The sequence below is a fragment of the Amphibalanus amphitrite genome, unplaced genomic scaffold, assembly GCF_019059575.1.
Source record: "Amphibalanus amphitrite isolate SeventyFive unplaced genomic scaffold, NRLGWU_Aamphi_draft 001612F_arrow, whole genome shotgun sequence".
Classification (NCBI taxonomy): Eukaryota; Metazoa; Arthropoda; class Thecostraca; order Balanomorpha; family Balanidae; genus Amphibalanus; species Amphibalanus amphitrite.
This window is the reverse complement of record NW_024883105.1, coordinates 102,841-124,238: the sequence shown is the minus strand read 5'-3', so window position 1 is coordinate 124,238 and position 21,398 is coordinate 102,841. Positions and strand designations below refer to the sequence as shown.

Sequence of the window (21,398 nt, the reverse complement as noted above, 5' to 3'; positions counted from 1 at the left end):
AAGGTCTAGTCACTCAGTTATGCCTACAATACCCTGTTAGAAACGCAGACAACGCACAAAGAAACGTCTAGTTTCCTCGTGTTCCGTTATTTATAAATCACATGGGACCAGGCCTCTGGAATTGACACTTCCGCCTTCCGTAATTCATAAATGTAGACTGGTGCTGTCAGCCATTGTCCTTTTAAGACACACAGCCCATGATGTAATTCTGATATCCAGACATTACCAAGCCTCCTTCCAGCGTCTCAACATAGTCCAACCGCCACGATAAGTAGGTATATGTTTTGAAGTCTGAGCTCTCAATACCGAGTCGCAAGGCTTTGGAGACCCGAGAGCCGGACATGTCAGGTTCGGGGCGTGACGATAGCACGTTGTCACGACTCACGACAACTGGGTGGTATGAGAAAGGACGCCAGTGATCGGACAAAGGAAGGCGAAATTTAGAACATACGAGTGGCTATTTTTATGGTCTGGCACTACTAAACTAGGTAAGCACGAAACTGCGGCTCGTAGACGAAGACACGTATGCTGTTAGTCATTGTTCTTTCTGGTGCAAACGGTTCATGATTAAATAATAATCCCTACGTAAGTCACTTTTAAGCTACATCTGTGTTTCCGGCGTAAGGAAGGAATGGTGATTATCATTCTTTGGTGAAGGATCTGCGGCGAAACACGCGCGTCCTCCCCAACGATATGTGGCTGGGAGCCTCGCCTTCTGCTGGTCATCAAGATGACTGATGAGGTAAGCACCTATTTATAACGCTTCCTGTGTACCATGCCAAGTTCTCCCCCACCCACTTTTCTAGCCTCTTCTGTGAATGATTAAGCCCGATAGCCCCGGTTTCAAACGACGAAAGAAACTCGTCTTCTCGCATAAGGTGTGTAATGAATGGGTATACGCCAACCATTATCCAGCGAGTCTCACCATGTAAACCATAGAGTCTAATTACATAGATGTCATAGATGTCTAATTACAGGTCCGCCGATATTAACGTTCCAGCCCGACCCCGTCCTTACCGGCTGTGCAGCGCCGACTGTCCCGGCTGGCACCGGGTGCTGCGGGTGCTGCGGATGCTGCGGGTGCTGCTGCGGATGCTGAGGGTGCTGCGGGTGCTGCGACGGCGGCGGGTGCTGGACCTGAGGCGGCTGCTCCTCCGGCGCCGGGCCCGCGCGCATGCGCATCTGCAGCTGCTCCTCGCGCTGTTTGCGCAAGCTGCGCAGCCTTTTGTACTCGTCCACGCAGATCCGTTTCCAGAGGAAGTAAAACTGGACGCACTCCCTGGTCGACTTGGTTAGCACCTGGGAACGGACACAGACGCAACAGGTCAGTGCCGCCGTGGCCAGCGCTTTCTGCACGGCACGGCTAACTAAAAACTAATACGAGCATAAAAAGCAATATCACGAACCATAAACAATAACTCATAAATCACTGCCATCGTAGCCGTCAAACATGGACCGTTTTATAGGCGTCATGACGAGAATTACCCACAGTGCACCGCCTCCCCAACCTCAACTAAAAAATCCGTCTTGCAGTAAGTGTCCAGCAATGTTGCAGACCGCCACCTCTGCTGCCCTCCTCTGATTGTGGGATCCATGGAGCGCCACGCTGTCTGGAGGCACCTGCACACGACTGCTGGCCGCTCTCCTGGCCAAATCCCGGCATCTTGCCGAACCGGTCCTTGTCGAGAGCACGGCGGTCCCATTGATGCCCCGTCTCTCCCACGGCGACCGTGACAGGGTGGAAAGTCCGCTGGCCACCATTGGACTTGTTCCAGTATCCTCGCCCCAGTAACCCGGCCGTCAGGACCGTCATGAGGGAGCTCGAATGAGCTTGGAGACGGTTCTCTATCAGATATGTCCTATGGTATCTGGGCGGGGCTAGTAAACCAGTCGAGAAATGCTGGGTGTGCTCAGAGGGACGATTCTTTCCTCCGCCTCTCTTTTTCTCTCTTTCTCTTTCCCTCTCCCCCTCTCTCTCTTACCCTCTCTTTTTCCTCTCTCTGTTCTCTCGCTCTCCTCCTGACATCCTTTAGAGTGGCTCGTTCTCCTCTTGCGGTTCTCAGTTACTTTTATTCGTCCTGGGAGTACCTCGATAATCGGACAGGGTAGGTCTCGTTAATCGGGCACGGCGCCGCCCCATGGGGACGACGGTTCATGGCGGAGGGCGGGCGGGCGCCGCGGCGGCGGGCCCCAACAACAATGGCCGCCGTTTGCCACGGCCCGGTAAACGACGACTGATAGGCCGGGGAGTCCCGGTACAATGACTTGAATTTAAAACGAGGGTAAACGGATAAAGCCTAGGGGAAGGGCAATGGTGACGCATCAGGCAAGCAGTTGACGAAGTAGCTCGTCACCACAGTCCACACGCAAATCATTAAGTCATCTGACGTTTAGACGTCGTCGCCGCCGTGCGGGTCTAGGCGTCCGCCAAGTGTCAGTCACCCTTCCGCGGGGAGCGACCTCTCGACACCAAGCGCGTCACGGTGTCGGCACACGACCGGCGTCGTCACGGCGTCACGACTGATGACGTCACGATGTCACGACTGGTGTGACGTCAGATCGGGCGACGATCGGGCGTCGGCGATCACAAGGCTCGGCCGCCGCCGCCGCGTCGCACCGCGCCGGCCAGGCCCTGACAATCCGTCATTTCCGGCTGAGCGGTGATGAGGCCGAGATAGCCAGGTAAGCACCGGTCGCGGCGTGCTCCAGCGCTCTACCGAACTCCACCAATCATCACCGTGGTATAATAAAGAACCTCGAGCTCCGTGCAGAGTTAAGAGCAGGTTTTTAATTCATATCCCTTTCATCGGAGGAGCGCCAATGAGTGACCCGATTCCTTATTATTGGAATTTGAAATGATTAAATGTCAAACATCTCATTGTAATAAGCTTACTGCAGCGAGCGACGAAACCGCAGCTTTTACCACAAACTTTTGGTCGCTGGAAACAGCTCCGATTCTGAAAGGCCTTAGAGGACGTTACCCGATTGTCGAGCCTGCACCTGCACAAAAAACGGACACCATATTTGTACTGCCCGGCAAAAATAGTTTCCAACGCATTTGCGATATAATATTCAAAAGCCCATGCTGCATTCATGAGGTTTGGTATCATAGGCAAAATGTGCCGGATATTTATATTTGTCTCGTGGCATGCACCAAATTTATCGCGATAAAAGCAGCGGTCCCATTTCAAAAGTCTATGTTAGGCAAACAATGAGACCATGATAAAAATATTGGACAGAAAAGCACCATAGGTGTCCGAGAGATTCACGATTGACCCGTGCAATTGGTTTAGTTTCGTCTTCATACACATTTCCTTCTCCTTGGGATTTGGTTGGCGATCGAACGTCAACTTGTGGCGTTTTCGAGAATGCAGTGACACACCACCGCTTCGATCGATCTATTGATCACAAGCGCATCTTTTAGTCAAACCCTTACATCACCGGCGGCCATCATTGCTGGGACAGGCCGGGGCGTCACCTTCTCAGAACAACTCCTGTAGCCTTCATCACTCGTCTAACCAGCCTCGAGTCCCCGGTTCCAGCGCCCCTTTCACATCTCCCGCTCCCGCCGCGTTGTCCGTCCGGCCCCGCCCGGCGGCACAGGTGGCTCCCTGTCCCACCTCGTAAACGGCGATCACCTCCAAAAAGACACGGCCGTACTATCTGGCGACATCGCGCCGCTACAAAAATGGCGCGCCAGGCATTCGCGCCGCGCCGAGCGTGAGAGCAGCGGTCGGCAGCCGCACGCGGCAAAAGTTCGCGCCAAAAATGTTGAGAACAAAGGCGGCTGACCCGGTGTTGCGCGAGGCGGCGCGGTGCGGCGGCGGGGTCTGAAGCGGGCAGATTACCGGTCCCCACCCGATCGCTGGTCACAGGGCCAGGGCGGACAGAGGGCCGAGGCCGACACCCGGAGACTGCCGACCGCCATTTTCTGGTAGGCGACGAAAAATGGCGCCAACAGACGGAGGGCCATGGCCGAGCAGTGGGCATTGTTGTCGGTCATAACAATAGACGAACAGCTGGGTTCTGGTGACGCTCGGGTGGTACATACTGGCGCTAATCGGCGTCCCTGGCGAGGTCCCCCGAAAAGCGTCGAGGGAGGGGCGGGAAGGGCGTTTGGGGACGCGGGTGGCATCGGGAAAATAAACTATGACTCATGGATGAATTTAGGTTCCTAGATAATTGATATTCAGAGGTCCAAGCGTTTACATCCACGACTCAAAAGCAATCGATAGATTTGGTCTGCTTCTGAGATTCGCCTAACGACGGGAACAAAAATCTGTTTTTTTAGAGAACCATTCACCATTTCTAAAAGCAGACTATATCTGGTACAACTCTAACAATTCTATCCAAGCAACTGAGGCAAGACAGCCTGAGCTGGGGGGACTCACCTCCTTGGAGACGCGCATGAAGTCCTTGTCGTACTTGGCCAGCGCCTGCTGGAAGGTCTGGATCTCGCGCTGGGTCCAGCGGCCAGCCTCCGAGCCACTCAGAGCCAGTAGTGGGTGATCGCTGGGCAGGTGCGGTGTCGGCTGCATCAGACGGTACATGGCGTCCTGCCAGTCACAGGGGCCAGGGGAGGGTCACAGTGGGGTCACAGAGGTCACAGTGATCAGACAAGGGTCACAGGGGTTAGAGTTAGACACTGGCCCAAGTAAGGTAAAAGGGGCTAGAAACGGGTAGTATTGGGGTAAAAAGTCACTGCGGTCAGAGAAAGTTCATAGCGGGGTCAGATAGGGTCATAGCGAGGTCACAAGAGTTAAAAACTGTTCACAAAGTGTCATGGTCCCATGAGCGAGAGGCCGCAGGGGTCATACTAACCCGTCATGACAAGAGGAAAGTCAAAATAGTAGCGTGACAATTTTAGAGGACATACCTACTTCTTTCAATTGAAAATATATCCATTGTCTCCCTATGAATGACAGCAATGCGGAAAAAGGAGCAGCTTCCGAGCGCATACCCTCTCGCACACACCTGATATATAGCTGGGAAAGAGGCACTGACCATTGTATGCTGAGCTGCTATTGTTTTCGATGAATAGCTCGTAACCGTTCGACACGCATCACGCATGACTTGGAGAAGACGGATGTATAAAATTCGTTTATCATGCGATGTTTGAATAACTATGCATTATAATGTTACAAACCACCATAAAACAACAAGGTGGTATTTGATTTATATTCATTGGGCAACGCGGTCAGTGACTGTGCCCACTGCCCACCTATATGTGTCCATACCTTGTGCAATGACCTTGGCCTATTACGAGGGTTCAACTCCCATTATGCAATTAGGCCCAAAAAATGGCAACTGGACGGTGACCAGGATTTGCGAAACTATAGTGCAGCATTGGGGTGTGGTCCGATGTCGCAAATTCGCCCCGAAATAAAACAGTGGAACTAGTTTGACAAAAAGAAAAACGTATAAGTGCAAAACGTAAAAACGTATAAGTGCAATATTGCACTTATCTCGTATTTCCCATTTCTTATTCATTTTCATCGAAATTAGGAAACGGCTCAAAAGCTATTTTTCACATCAACACTTACACCACAAACCATATACAAGTAAAATGCATGACAACATGTTTTGATGGCAATACACCGGAAAAGGAAACGGTAGCGAAAAGCTTTATAGGACAGCGCACCGGAACGCATTGGCATGCATGTGGTAGAGCATATTCCGCACTGAAACTAGCTTTCATCCGACAGCTCCAGGCAAGGTTCCCGTATTGGTTGAGTCGACCTCTCATTCATGGTGCTGAGCAAGGAATTTGTTCAGCTGACCGTAATACCACCGATAAGAAAAGATTATAACACTTCGATGGTGTAAGATACGGCATTTGGCAAATATGCCTGACGTTTGGTTCCAAACATGTTTCATAACACCAGGGGCAAATAGTTTCCCGGTCAGCTCTGTCTCTGAGAGGTTGACAGCTGATAATGGGTTACGTTCTGAACAGGAGCTGTCTAAACCAGCCTTACTTTATCTCGGAATGCTGAAAAAGTTGTGGCATTGACTGGCTTTGAGGCACGCCGCAGACAAGCAAGTTCAGGTGCTCATGGTCAAAGCATTCATTAAGTGTGGAATGCGACGCGGAGCCACAAAACAAGATTTCCCATGATGTTGGTAAAATAAAACATGACAGGAATGGGATTCTAGCAAGAGATCCGAGGAATGTGAAGCCAGAGGCGAGGACGTTCAATGAAATGAATGGTTTATTTATTTTCTACTCTTGCCGTCGGCAAAAGCTGCCGATACAAGTTCTTCTCCACAGCTTCCCGGATATATATTACTAGCTAGAAATTCGACTTTGGGCGCATTTTTTACTTTTTTCGGGCAACAAAGTAAGTATTCATAACTCGAAATGTTGATAACGCTTCATAGTCCAGTTTACTGAAGTAGTGAGCTACCATAGTTTTATGTGCGGCGTCCTAAACGATGGTTTTCACCCACACCATACAGTACGCAAATACCAGTAATCTTATAGTCATGCCTAAGGGGTGACCTAATGACGTCATCCAGCTGACGTGTGACATCACACTGCGATATCGCTGGATCATCGTACAGACCTCCGCCGTCGTGGCGCCAAGCTTCAGTCAACAGAGGATTGGTAAACAATACGAGGGTCGGTGCAGGGTCAGGAGGGGTGAGGGATGACGAGGGGTCAGATGCCACCCTTCGTGTTGCACTGAGACCTGAGTGGACTCAGGTTACGAGTCAAGACTGAGCTGCGCTAGCGAGTGGACCGGAAGGAGAAAGGCGTCTGTCCGATTGTCCGTTGCATTTCTGCGGGGTCAATGCCGGGGTTTTTGTGTTGCTTATGATGACGGCGCGGCCTGATGCATTCCTTTTGTTGGATGAGTGTGAAAAAGCAAGGTCAAGACACAGAAGTGTGTGTTGAAGAGTGTTGATCAGGTCAGGGTTTGAGCGGGATGGGGACTGACCTTGATGTTCCCGCCGGTCATATGGAGAAGGTGGAGGGCGTACTCCTTATTCCGGCCACCGGCAGGTGACGAGGCGCAGCACGCAAACTCCAGATACATGTCAACTGGAAACAGAGGAAACAGGTCAATTGGGAACAGAGGTCGCAAGTCAACTGGGAGGACAGCACATGTTAACAGTCAACAGGGACAGATGGAACATGTCAACTGGGAACCCAATTCTTTGATTTGTTCAACTGGAAACAAAAAATCATGTCAATTGAGTGCTCAGAAACCGGTCAATAGGGACACAGGACACATATCGTCCAATTGTTTTAGATAGGAACTTTATAAGTCATATTATGGGTCCGGGTGTGTCCAATAGTGGAGATTGCATATTGGTGATTCCGGAACACTTGAATTACAGATAAAGGGTGGATGAGCACGATGGCGGTGAAACTTTGATCACTGAACGACAACTGTCACCAGGAGAAACGGTCGCGCCTCGGCCCCTACTTTGCGTGTGTAAATCCCGTTCGACCACTACCATAGTTTAGGTGAGACTATATAGCCGAAACTGGTCTGTTTATGACTACCAGTCACCGCAAAGTGACCTCTAATGACAAGTGTTGATGGATTGTTTGAACATTACCGTCATCTACATGATTCTTGGAAAACACGGACAGCCATTGAATAATACTTATGGTTACAAACAGCTTAAGAACGGCGAAACACCGACAAATGTCACCCCGAAACCAGTGAACCGGAAACCCAACAGCTGTCTTCGACTCATACATCACTCAAATATCAAACTCAAATATTTACGTCTCCTGCGATGGGTTATTTGGAACAACTCATCGGGTTCAGCATTTCGACGAAGTCGGCGGGTCGAATTCGACACGGTGCACGATAAGTCCAATCATTGGACGGGGCCGGTCACTTGCCGGGACCTGGGTGGTCACAACAGCTCCAGGAAGCGCGCCCACGTCTAACGGGCCGCCCGACAGGGCTCTGAGGGGGCTAGACGGGCCACCCGACCAGGCCCGGGGGTGGCGAGACGAACCGAGAGGCGGGCCATGCGATGTCGAGACGGGTCGCTTCGTCCCTGAGGAGGCGAAGCGGGCCGTCCGACTGGAGTGGTGAGACGGGCCGAGACCGACCATGAGGAATCGATATGGACTGCGCGACCCGGCCCTGATGAGGGGAGACGGGCCCTGAGGGAGCGAAGCGGGCCTGGGTGGCAAGGGATTCGGTCAGGCCCTCATGAGGCAGCACGGCCGAACGACCGTGCATGAGCCTACGGCCCATCGCGCCCAGCTGGCTGCTGGCCTGACGGGCCCGGGGCCCTCCACACAACCCTAAGCACTGACAGCGCGTCTGCCTTGCTGTACCCACTGACCGGGCTTGAGGTTGTGCTGTCACTTACATGAATGACAACCCCTCGTGACAACCACGCGTCACCGCACGGCGCTAACAATGACCGTCTGTCTGACCACCGGGAAAGGCCGGATGTAGAGTCATGGGAGGTACCCAGCTGAGAAAACGTCCCATCGTTACGTAACCGGGGTTTACCTACCAGTGGTGTTCTTCCCAATAAGAGCAACTCAAATGTCACCAAACACAGCGCCCCAAACAACATCCCGTCGGTGACAGACAGGGAGCGTAACCTATTGTCTGTTGTGTTGTTTATTGTTCAACTCTCTGACTCTGACCAAAGCCCTGGTGATCGGAAGGATATCAATCAGCGGCAAACAAATGAACAATAAACGAATGTCCATCTCGGCATGTCACCGGCCGGCCGAATGTTCATCCATCACTCTCCACAGTGTTCATACACGGGGCGGGTGATGCTGAAATAATTGGACCGGTAACATCCATCACAGAGACGCCTGACGAACGAACTGACGCTCGCTGTATAGAGTGTAGGCGGCAGAGGGGAAATTATGCGGTATTCGATTTTGTACAATGCTCAATTTCTTGTTCGCTTAGACTTGGACTCAAAGCGTCATACGATATTCTTGGGAATTATATAATATTACCACATTACAAAACATTAACTTTAAGTTTTCCAGCCTCTGGAAAGCCTGGCTGTAGTCTTATTACAGACGTAGTGCGGACGATTTTCGGACGGACAGATTTTTCGGATAAGCAACGTCACATTAGGAAGCTGAGACTGCCGTATGGCACACATTTACCGATCTCAGCACAATGCATTCACAGTTGATCATGCAACACGAGCCAGCCACCACCACCAAACACTCAGTACTCACGTTCGCGCTGCGGTATTTTCTCCAGAGTGCGCGGGTGCCAGACCAGCTCGGCGCGGTGCACGTCGAGACCGACGGGGCGCGTGTCGCCCACATACTCGGGCACCGTGGCCTGGTACTTGGGACCGACGTTGATGTGCGCGATGACGTCCGTCTCCGGCGGCAGCTCCATGTAAAAGTCCATCTGCTGCTGCTCCGATAGACTGTCTGCGGGGCGAAGAGAAGGCGGTTAGCATCTTGGCTCATCTGGAAATGATTGTTTAGCAGGTTTCTTAGGTCATATTCTCTTCCAACTGCACTATATGTAAGATAGGAAGATGAAGAAACTTACTTTCTCAAAGGGCTTCAGCTTTCCACAGATCAGAGGCCCTTTATGTTGAGACCTGCGTATCTAATGCAGCACCGTTATTATTTGTGATTTCTCCGAAAAATAAAACCCTGGAACTTGGAAGACAAACGATATACCATCGCCCTCCCAGCAGGCAGCAATCCAGCTAGACAAAAAGTCGGGCATTTGTCGCGTTTAATGATCAACTACAAAATAAGGGGAAGAGTTTTCGATAACTAGGGGAACAGTCCGCACTAAGCATCAGACCGTCATCTTTGTCTCGCTAAAAGCCTTTCTAATAGTGCAGCGCATAAATGATGACTCAGACGGGATCGACTTTTTGCCCGAGCAAATGGCCTAATCGACATTCTATGCTGGCTCGGTGAGGCTGTCCTTGAATCCCGGCTCACCCACACGCAGACAAACAAACACACAGCGGCTGACGTTGAGACTCGTATCGGGCTGAGTCGTGCAGTCGGCTCAACGGGCACCAGCTCTATGTTGTGACAGGGCAGGCGAGAGGCAAAACAGGGAGCACGAATCACATAAGGACGCATGTGGGAGAGGCGGCAAAGGACTTGGACAACACTTCTCTGTCTGAGGATGTAGTCTCAGACAGCCGGAGGCGCTACTTGGGACAAGACGTGAGTTAAATCTAGAGACGTACTTGGGAAAAGGCTGAGTGGGATGAGCTGAGGGCGTGTCCGGTAAGGTGTCTTGAAGACCTGTCCAGTGACTCATCTCCAATGATGGATCGAGTGATGCTTTTGAGACAAGCTCGGTGGACACCATCCATGACTGATTTCAGGTTCAGATCCCCAGGTTTGGATAAGAATAATAAATGTTTGGGCTTGGTGTCTAATCAACACAGAACATTTGTCACTTAGAGCCCAGTGGTGGCGAATAAATAAACGAAATATCTTAAGCTTACAATTAATTACGCTAATAGCCTGGCGTTGGCGTTTGATTCGGTGACATTGACGTCAACAGTGTGACCATCAGCGGCAAATACGGCAACTGATGGTGATACTTGCACTGTCGGGGACGCGGTTCGAGGTGCGAGAAGATAAGACGTTCCTGGCTATAAATTGTGACGGACGACGGTACCAACAAGCGGTGTGCCAGAAGCACCGTCACCTCAGCCACTTTGGCATCGACTTGTCCTGCAGACAACAAACAAGTCCGTCTTCGTCTCTCGCAGAGTAAAGAAGAATTAGAGACACAGAGGGGCTAGAGCCGAACCGTCCGAATGATCGTTCGAACTTGGCGAGGAAGGTGAAACAAAGACAACGCCTCAGCAGCTCAAGGTGCTACCAAGTGTGTGACAATTCTGTACGATCGGTTTCACCCGTTCACTGTCACATTGTCAGTGACAAATCGACAGAAGTAGACCGACAGCAGCACTACGCAGCTCCACGGTGTCCACCGATGTCCGCCGTCCATACATTACCAGTCACCCGTCGGCCTCAGTCTCCGGCCGGTCGTCACCCGATTTCGTCCCGTCCAGCACACCATGTAGCTTGTAATCCCTCCGTATTACTTCACCTCGACACAGCAACGGCAGCTAACCGGCGCTAACGACGCCAAAAGTCCGCCGCCACCGCCGAGACGGCCCCGCGCGCCAAAACCGGCCCCGGCCTGAATTAACACCTCCTTGCACGCCGGCTCTTCGTACGAATTATGAGAGCGGTTCGCGGAAGGTTGGCCAAATCGGCGACGGGGGCTAGATGTGGTGTGGAAGAGCGGCGATCAGGGTGGCCTTCGGAGGGAGACAAAGAGCTGCGTGTCTCGTGAGACCGGCACTAGGCGAACACAAGGAGTGCACCCGAGTGCGGACGGTTGCGGATAGCCGAGCGGGAAGCCAGATGAAACACTTGTCGAACAAGGTATTCGCCTGTCGTCGGCCTACAACTGTGCCTAGTCGCAGGAGACTTCAATCCCCGCCTTCGACTTTCTAGGCGGTTACATTCTCAGAGCAGAAACCAGCGTGTCTCGGAGAGTGATCTACCAGAGCCACGCCCAAGCAACATTCCGACAAAGCCGCCGAAACGGTCCGACAGAAGCGCGAGCTGTTCGCTTCACGAGGGAAACTGAAATCTGCCACACCCTATGTCGAGCCGTGTTTTCAAGAACGACCCAGCCTGGCTACGGAAGAGAGCAGAGCGTTTCTGGCTGGTTACAGAAATCAACCGTTGTCCCGCTCATGTTTTCTGGTTACCGTTACTGGAAAATATGAAACATACAATCTTAAGTCTAAACCCTGTCGACTCTGAGGCCCTCGGTACACCGTTGTCCTGTGTCCGTCGAGTACGGCGCCCCGCGAGCCAGGACCGACGTCCCGGCGTTCACCAGCAGGGCGCCCAATAAATATTTATCCGCCATTATCAGTCGGGACGTCTATTTACGCGATAAATAGTTGCGGATAACGGCTGCCTTGATTTGGTCCAGCCCGCCGGTCGCTGAGGTTGAAAAACAAATAGCGGCACCCGCGAAGGGCGCAACACTCATCAGGGGCACTCATCAACTCGGCGCATTCATGCGCTGGCACGCAAATGAGCAGGCACACGCCGCGCAAGTGCCAGAGGAGTGGCATTTGCTTCTGTCTTTCATCAGCGGGAAGCTCATTGCTGTGAGGACATGCGACTGATGCTCTTACACGTTCTCTTTTCTGCTCTGGCAGATGGACGTCGATTGAATCGAAACAAGTCGGAATGTTTAACAATTAGCCTTAGTGTGAAAACATCAAATGATGCCGCCATGAATTCTGTATACATTGGTGGCGACACCATGATGAGGCGTCAGTAGACGTCCGAGAATTCAAGATTGATGGAGAGTGGCGTCCGACAACCGGGCTCCACTCCCTCTCGCCCTCTCTCTCTCTCTCTCTCTCTCTCTCTCTCTCTCTCTCTCTCTCTCTCTCTCTCTCTCTTTCTCTCTTTCTCTCTCTCCTCTGTCTCTACCCATGTTCTCCGATCCTCTGGCCGCGTCTGACAGTCCCCAGTCTCCACCCTCTCTGACGAAGCTCTCGCTAGTCTCCACATTCCACATCTTCCCTGTTCCACGCCCCGGGCCGGAGTGCCGGAGAGGCCGGGGCTATTCCTGACGACTGGTCATTGTCGATTCAACAGCGCTGCCGCAGGGCAGAGCAGGGCTCGCTATGCCAGGAATGGCCCACTTTACGTGTGCAATGAGACGCCAACTGGCTCCAAGGGCGGTTAACTCGGCAGGGTGGCATTTTTGTCACAGGAGAGAGCTGAGGACAAGGAGGCTGGTGAGAGACAGCGAGAGACAGCGAACCCAGACCAGCGAGGCTGGGAGGAATTTCTCTTTACCGCGAGCGCCTATCCCAGACAGTGCCTCTAGACTGGCCTCGCCCAGTCTTGCCTTGACATCACTAGAGTCGCAATCGACCGCAACCACAAAAAATCGCCGCACAAAAATCACCAGTTCGCTCAGAGTTTGCGTACTAGAGAGCGGCATGGGAAAAGGAAAGTACAAGGATAAATTCTGGCCGATCCTGAGACACTTGCGGCCAACCGAGATCGACAGAGGAGGAAAATGACAGCACTGGCCGGGCGGGCAGAGAGGCCCCAGATCTGGCTGTATCGGATGTGGTCACCGGCGGGCTAATCAGATTGGTGATCGTGCCACCCCTCTGTCCACAAGAGCTCGCGGAATGTCGCCTCTAAATCAGGTGGCTAGATGAGAGAATGATCGGCGGTCGTTGTCAGATCCATCGAAAAGTCAACATTGAGGTAATGAGGTACAGAAATCGACCAGCTTGCAGTGTTTTAGAGACCACAGACTGACGTGGTGCTTCATATTTGTATCGCAGGTAATACTAACACGGCAAAATTATTAGCCGGCTTTTATCTCCACATTCGCACGAATTTGGGATCCGAAATCGTTCCAATATCAATCATTTCTTGAATGTGTGTGCGCTTGCCGTTCCGTTTCCGAATGAACGACGCAACACTTATCCGTCATCGATGGTTCAGTCGTAACAGAAATCAATCAATATGATGCTATTAGACCTACCTATTCTTATCTCATCAGAACGACCCAAAGGTCGATCCACCCCACCACGACCCGCTCGTTCCCGACTTACTTCGTCGCGCTCCGGCGTGGCGCGGCTGGGCGGGTGCCGAGCGCGGCTGTCCCGGCCCGGAGGCGGGCAGCAAGTTCCAGTAGAGGCCCGGGCCCGGCCGGCTGGGCGGCAACATTGGGGGCGCCGTGTAGGGCGGCGTGGACCTCGCCGAGGGCGCCGACGGGTCGTACAGCGCCGGAGACCGCAGGCTCGACTGGTATTGATGGCTGTGGACCTGCGGCGGGATGAACAGAGGCGCCGGCCGCCGCTTCCGCTGCCGCAGAGGGCCGCCAGAGAGCCTGTGGGAGGAGGTCAGAGAGATCAGTGGAGGTCAGAGGTCAGATGAGAGGTCAGGGAATGGAGGACAGAGGTCAGATGACGCAGAGTCACCCGAGAACCTGGCACCGAGAGTCAAGTTTCTTATATACGTATAAGAAGAGAAGGATCTCAGCTTTCGAGGGAAAAAGTCAGATGGGAGGGACAGAGACAAACTAAAGAAAGAAGGTTTTTTGATTGTGGTATATCTATCATTGAGGTATGTTTCAATTTCCTCGCTTTATCTGAAGTCGAGAATATCAAGATGCTCGTAAAAAAAACGATCAGGGTGCAGTCTCTGGTGCTAGCCGATTTACCATATCTAAAGTAATAGACTTGACTCTGAATTAGCTGAAAACATGCAAAGAAGATAAGCCGTTTTAGCTGCCCTGAGACGGCGTACACCGCCGCCACGACTATGGGATATAATCAGCCAACCGCAACTCAGCAGGATATGAACGTTTCAAGTCCCAAAGTTGGGTATGGAGCGTGGAGCTTCTCTGAGGTGAGGTTGAGCATGGTGATAGGGCGGGAGCCGTGTTAGAAAAAAGTGGCTGAGTTACTGGGTGAACGAGAAGATGCGGTGGTCTTCTACACCAACATTTACGCCCAAGGCAGTGTGATGCCGCCGGGAATTCCGTGCAAAAACGCCGCATTAGAGCAGCGGATTATCCCAGCTAAGACGATTTAACAAACGGACGAGCGCCAAAGAAATCGCTTCTGAGTCGCGCGGAAGCATAGACTGCAAAGTGCAATGAAGAAGCGGTGGGAGCTCGGTCCACCAGGATATTTAGCCATGCCAAAATAGACGTCAAAGCAAACAAAATAGGCTCAAATGAGCTCACAACCGGCAGTCCGCGGGAGCGCTGCTCGTTGCGGATTCACGGCGTCAAATAAATAGTTATCATCTTGCCATATGGGCGGGAGTATTACCGCAAATCCCATCCGGAACCGGCTCTGCAGGTGACCACCCGCGGTCAGGTCACCGACCCTCCACCCTCCACCCTCTCACCCTCTCTCTCTCTCTCTCTCTCTCTCTCTCTCTCTCTCTCTCTCTCTCTCTTCCCCCCCCCCCTCCCTCCCTCCTTCTTCCCCAGCGGTACTCACACTCCGGGGCTGAGGAAGACGTCCTCGTCGCCGTCCTCTTGTCCTGGTGCCCGGTAGCCCTGGAGCCGATACTCGCCGCCGTACTGGGTCTCATACTGCCCCTGCCGCCGCTCGGACGCGCTCCACTCTCCCCCATACCCTCCTGGGTCACCACCTCCACCCCCGCCTGCACTGACGTAATACTCGCCACCCGCCCGGCCGTTCAGCGTGGTCTTGCCGTCGCCGATCTGCGAAGCCTGCGAGCTCATGAGCACCGTATAGCTGGGCTGGTAGCCGGCGGACGATGCGGAATAGGCGCCACTGTCCTGCGAGGTAGCCGGATGGTAGGTGCCGCCATACCCAGACAGGTTTCCGTCGAAGCCGTGAAGGTTGTAGTCGTGGCTGGCCATTGGCGGCTGGTAGCTCTGCTGTTGCTGTTGCTGCTGCTGCTGTTGGGATGGCGACTGCTGGTGGTGAGATACATACTGCGCTGGTGAGAGACTCATCTGTGGCGCTCCGTCTAGCTGAGCCGTGCTCACCGCTGGGTAGCCCGCTCCCTGGTAAGCCGGCGACGCCAGAGGAGACTGCATGTGACCCAGCACACCAGATCGGGACATGATGTAGGCAAACTTGCTCTGAGGCTCCTTGTGTAGTGGCGAGCTCTGCGCGGCAGCCAGGGGTGACTGCAACATTGGTGAGTGTCGCGCGGCCAGTGGTGATCCCGCCGGCGAGCCGTGCGAGTGCGGAGGGTACTGGAACACCTGTGGCGAGGGTAGCGGCGAGTACGCACCGTAGGACGGGTACATGGCCGATGGTGGCGGCGGGGGCGGCGGCGGAGGCGGCGCAGGTGGCCCGATCGCCTCCTGGTTGCTCTGGTTCACAGTTGGACTCTGCAGAGGTCGGTTGTAGGAGGAGACCTCCGAAAACTGCTGCAGACCGGGACTGGCACCGTACCCTCCAGCCGACTCGAGCAGACCCTGGCCGACGTCATTTAGCGAGCCGGACTCCTCCAGCTCCACAGTACCGAACACATCGTCCTGGGGCATGTAGCCGGTGTCGCCGCCGGCGCTGGGCGTCTCGTCCACGTGCGCCGGGTAATCCCCCTGCAGCAGCGACGACTCGAGTACGTCCGCAAGTGCCAGCTGCGGCAGTGCGTCGCCCGACTCAGAGACGGCACGCGCCAGGCGCTTGTGGCTTTTGTCTGACATGTAGTGCGACAGAGGCCTCTTCATAACGAAATGGTCCGAGTCGGAGTGCCGGCGCAGCTTGTCCGGCGTGGCGATTTTCAGGTCCTGCCGAAGGGAACGAGGGTCAGAGATGGTATGCAGGGGTCGGTTGGGTCAGCTGTGGGTCAGATGTGCAGGGTGGAGAGGGGTCGCACAGGTCAGGGGGCGGCTGTTCTTTGTACCGAAATGGCAGAGGGGTTTGATAGAGTAAGCAAACATTGGGTTTTACAAATAGGTACTAAAAGTAAGTCATAAACATAATATACAAGTACTTTGTTTCCATCACGGACACGGGAAAAACTCTTTAAACCAGACGACAACATAAAATAACTCACATCAGCTGTTAATCAGGGACGGGACTTGTTCTAAATCTCTTCACCCAATCACCTCTCAACAGTCCGACAGTGGAGCTCTCGACTCAAGAGGCTACCACTTGACACCCGATATCGGCTACCGATCGGAGAGACACGCCCTTCTGCACACAGGTGTGAACGAGCGGGACACCCACTGACAGACAGACACACACCTGTGGGGGAGCGCTCCAGGTGCACCACCTCACCACCAGTCACCACTGCCCCAGACCGCGTCACCACGTCACCACAGCATCACTACAGTTGCACCATTGCACAGAGCGCCCACCGCACAGCGGCTGCGTCCTGCAGCTGACTGGCCAGTCGCGCGACAGACTCACAGGCACCGGGTCGGCAGCAAGGCCGGGCCGGGCCGGTCGGACTGGGCACTGGGCAGTGAACAAGGACCCCACCCCCCACCCCGCCCCATCCCCCGCGCCTGTGCGTCATATTGCTGCAACCTTACTCTGCCGGGTGCAGAAAAACACGAAAAATCACGTGGTACGATATAGGCTACGTAATCGTGGGAACTTTTGAATGATATGGAGATCAGAATCCAAATAGGGAGCGACACTGGTGTGAGGTCCTGGAAGTGCCGTCTGATAAAGGTGTGTGTGTCGACAGTAGCAGTGTGAATTTGTAAGTTACGTAAGCAATGGACTTAGTTGAGATTTTTACTCTTTCATAATACGCCCCCGCCTCTGCAGCTCAAAACGTGGGTGGATGGTGCAGCGCCTAAACGTTCCCACGCTTTTCTGAGCAAAAATAGCCGACCCGCACTTTAAGACTAGGTCAGAGAAAGGGAAAGTTAAGCAGCTCCCAAAAAGTTGGTTACCTATCTGAGCGAAACTCGCTGTGGAGTAAGCATCGACAATAAACATATTTTTGTTTGTTTTCAAAGATGGAAGCTGGCAACTCTTTCATCATCGCTTTCGCAACAACAAACATGACCCACATAATTAACACCAAAACCAGCAGCAGCCTCAACAAGCCACTCAGAGAGACCGAACCATTCCCGAGAATACACAAAACAAATACCATCGTATCGGCGCCTCCTATCAGCATCAGGTCGTATTTCCCGAACGAAAACACGGATCACGGCCATGTGCAGCTGCCGACATGGAATACGACTCCAAGTAACCGGTAATGGAGCATGTCGGCGACGGCCAACGGTTGTGTCCAAACAGTCGCCGGGCCGGCGCCGCCGGCGTCTCGCCGCCGCCCTGTGAGAGGCAGCTGCGACGGGCTGAAGGGGACACAGGACACAGAGGGCGTCACCGCAGCTGCCGGCCAGCTGCCTCAAGTTGTCTGGCTGCGTTCGGAGCTTGAGCGGGCAGATGGGACGGGAGGAGCAGGCACAGTCGACACTAGCAGACGAGGAACTAACATCGATACAATATGCTGTAAGATTATGGCACTTTTGAATTATGCTATAGCATAATTTATAAGCGCCGTAATATTTGTGTCACAGAAGCCAAGTGGGTGTTCTGAGTTCAGCAAGCTGCAGTAGGGTCCTTTTAGAAAGCACGTGAGCTACTATCCACTACCACAGGGAGCCACGCATAACTACCCAACCCTTTTCACTCAATGATATGCAAGTGCAAAGGAAACCATGGCCAAACTGTGGGTTTTAAACTTGCTTCCCTGCTAAGGCCTGCAATCTAAGCATGACTTTGGGAGACCCTGGAAACCCACTAAGCACTCACAGCCTGAGGGACCGCCCAGTGCGACACAGAACTCGCGTTACAGACGGCGACAGACGGCAACAGACAGAGAGACCGTGCAGCCACGGGTCATCCTCCACTGGGCCTGAAATAAGCTGAGTACCGCCGGCCCCAGCGTCACAGCTGGAACCGTGCGTAAACCAGGACGAGACACCGCCGCCGCCCACTGCCTGGTGACACCGACGTGTCACACTTCGTATATGAACGTCCCTTCGTCCGCCGGCGCTAACCTCGGTCCCACCGCCCCTCCGCCACCGCCGCGCCGCCGCAGTTCTTACGGCGGTGCTTGGACCGACTTTTCTTAGGCTTTAAGCAAATGGCTTCAATTTTGCATCTTTTAAACTAATTACCACCTTGGCTTCTTAGGTAATATAATCTACCCGATAAAACATATAAAGTTAAAAACTATCCGATTAAAAGTTAAAACTACCCGATAAAACATATAACCTACAAAAGCCCGCCCGCCGTTTGCCATCGGTCCGCCGTTGCGTCGCCGACTGTCGGCCGGGTTATAAAGTGGGCCAGCTGCACATTATGCACATGGACGGCAGACAATCGATAAAATAGATGGCCTGAGCGACATGGACACGGTTAGGCGCTTTGCGGATCAAATAACGCAGCTTTCTCGCCCACGCCCCTCCCGCGTTGAGCTACACGGTTTGAGGCACTGCGGTACAGCATACCTTCAGGCGGCATCACTAGTGACATCTATGGGACATTTAAAGAAACTCTTGCTCTTAGTGCTTTGCGCTGAACATGCCCCTTCTGACAAGCTCATTGCATCTAAATCATAGAGAAAGGGGCTTACATGCGATAAGCAATACATGTAGCATGTTTAAAATCAAAACCCAGCAGTCGAAGATAATTTCAGGTCGATTCCTTTCAATGACAATGAAAAAGGTACCATCGTATTAGACATAAATGGGGGTCATACAATTAACGAACAAGACAGCTTTTGACGAATGACCACCTAATTACAAAACATGGAAGAAATTGAAGGGTTTCCTCCGACATCAATGAATCAATAGCAGATACCATTTATCATTCCTTGCATCATCCTGAATGAATTTCGACAAAAAGTATGCTGTAAGCATGGTTGTTTTCCCGGAGCACTGAAGTGCCATTGAAAATACGCTTTTCTTTATAATGCTGAGCACCCAGTGACACACAAATCGGAACCAATTGGGGAGGGGTGCGATTTCGGCCCCCGTCTGTCCGCATCCTGTTTGCCGGTCCCGTGGGAACTGGGGGCGCCGTCCGCTCCGGCCTGCTGGCTACTCCGCGGGGACACTTTCCCAGCGGACGGCGCGGACCGGTCACCGGTCACAGCCCGGCCGGCCTGGCGGGGTTTCTCCGCTCTTTGCGACCGACCACCGCGGCCAATTGTTGAGATGATGATGGTGGTTAGAGGAGCGACCACATCCGGGCCCAAACACAGCGCAACCTGAAGGAGACGACTGGGCGAAATCGTGGGAAATGAGTTTCATCAATGGTAAAAACAAAAATCCGAATCGAGCAGCTTTGGAAATAGTCTGAGTGTTGATTGCGTTCTATTCTGACCACAATAATAGAAAGTTAAATAACTCAATGTTAAAACTCAACGACATATTTGGGATAGGCTAGACAATAGACATATTTTCCAAAGCTTGGTTAAAAATGACAATGATATGTATGTAGTTTGTCACTTGTCACACCTTCCAAACTGGAATTCAAAGTAAAACCTCATTCCATAAGCGTTTTACATAAGCGGATTATTTTATTTAGGTAGGGCTTCAAAGGTTAGAAATCGAAACTATAATTCCGTTAGTGTTTATTAAACGAACCATTACCTTGCTCTGCCTAGTGCACTGTGTGCTATTTGGTCCATTTGACGGGGCATAAAGTTTGGGCCTCACGTCAGCATATATTGTGGCATTGATCCGCTTCAGGCCACACTAATTGTTTACGGAGCTGAATAATTAAACTTCACCGTGGATGGCGGGAGTACTGGGTAGTTTAGTTGGAACGGAATCGACCTATTCTAGTGGCCATGCTGGCAACAGACCGGTGTCAAATTTTTGGTATACTACCAAACGATGTCTATAGCATTGGGTTAATACCATGCTTCGGTACTCTAGCCTTTATATTCAATATTAAGTATTAACGCAGTTTTTCTCAGCTTGCATGTGACCATGAAAATGGTGACTCACATATATACGACCTATAACGACAGTATTTACATCCCCTGCTGCGATGACGTCACCTAAACCCACGGCCCACATGGAAAACATCTGGCGGCGTCGGCAGACACATTGACATCATGACCGGAACGCCAGACACCCGGTCTGAACACGGCTTCAGCGGCCCCCCTTCGGCCGACCGAGGAACGCCCGAGGGGAAGGTCAGACCCACGCCGCTTCAGACGAGTCGCACACAAAGCTAAGACGGCACACAACAACAACACACAGACAAAGGAATCCAACTCAACACACAAATGTAAATCCAATACTCTTACACAGCAACACGCCAAAAAATACTAGCCAACGGTACATGTCAACCCCAAATAACCACCATCAAATACCCCCACTTCCTGCGACTTCTAACACATCGCAAAGCACCGCACCACGCCATCATCAGCCACACATTCCTTTCCCAACTATAACGGAATCATTCCACCCTGATCGTCCCCCAGCTGACCTGCAGGTCCTGTGGCAGGGCGAGGTTGGAGGTGTCCTGGACGTTCTCCTGAAGTCCCGGCACCAGCTGGGTCATAGGGGGCGGGCCGCCGGTGGTCAGCAGCGCGACGCCACCCTCCTCCGAGCCTGCGGAAAGCACAGAAAGAGTACGTCAGCCCCTGGTTAAGGGTCATGGTATGGGGATAAGGAACGGTCATGACATTGCAGGACTGAGAACAGGCTGTAGCGATTGTAGGCTTCATACCTGTAAGCTAAATGGCCGTCAGAACACATCCGCCCTCTTCTCCTACATGGCAATTTGAGCTATGTGGGTTAACTTCAAATTGAAGAAGCGTGTAATAGCTACAAACATAAGAGAAATTGATTTTAATCAAACAAGCTGCCGCATCTACGACCACACACCGCGGCAATACCGTCTTGCCG

General features: G+C 52.6%; 1 protein-coding gene across 1 annotated transcript in view; it reads right to left on the bottom strand.

Annotated features, from left to right (window-relative positions):
* LOC122374149 overlaps nt 1-21,398 on the bottom strand; it is a gene marked incomplete at its 5' end in the record, with an annotated part of 126,480 nt that overhangs the window by 5,485 nt on the left and 99,597 nt on the right. The window contains 7 exons of the mRNA XM_043352735.1: nt 1,018-1,299; nt 4,392-4,556; nt 6,942-7,045; nt 9,188-9,391; nt 13,621-13,898; nt 15,022-16,292; nt 20,977-21,101. Coding sequence (XP_043208670.1) covers nt 1,018-1,299; nt 4,392-4,556; nt 6,942-7,045; nt 9,188-9,391; nt 13,621-13,898; nt 15,022-16,292; nt 20,977-21,101 — 2,429 coding nt within the window. The remainder of the gene's footprint in view (nt 1-1,017; nt 1,300-4,391; nt 4,557-6,941; nt 7,046-9,187; nt 9,392-13,620; nt 13,899-15,021; nt 16,293-20,976; nt 21,102-21,398) is intronic.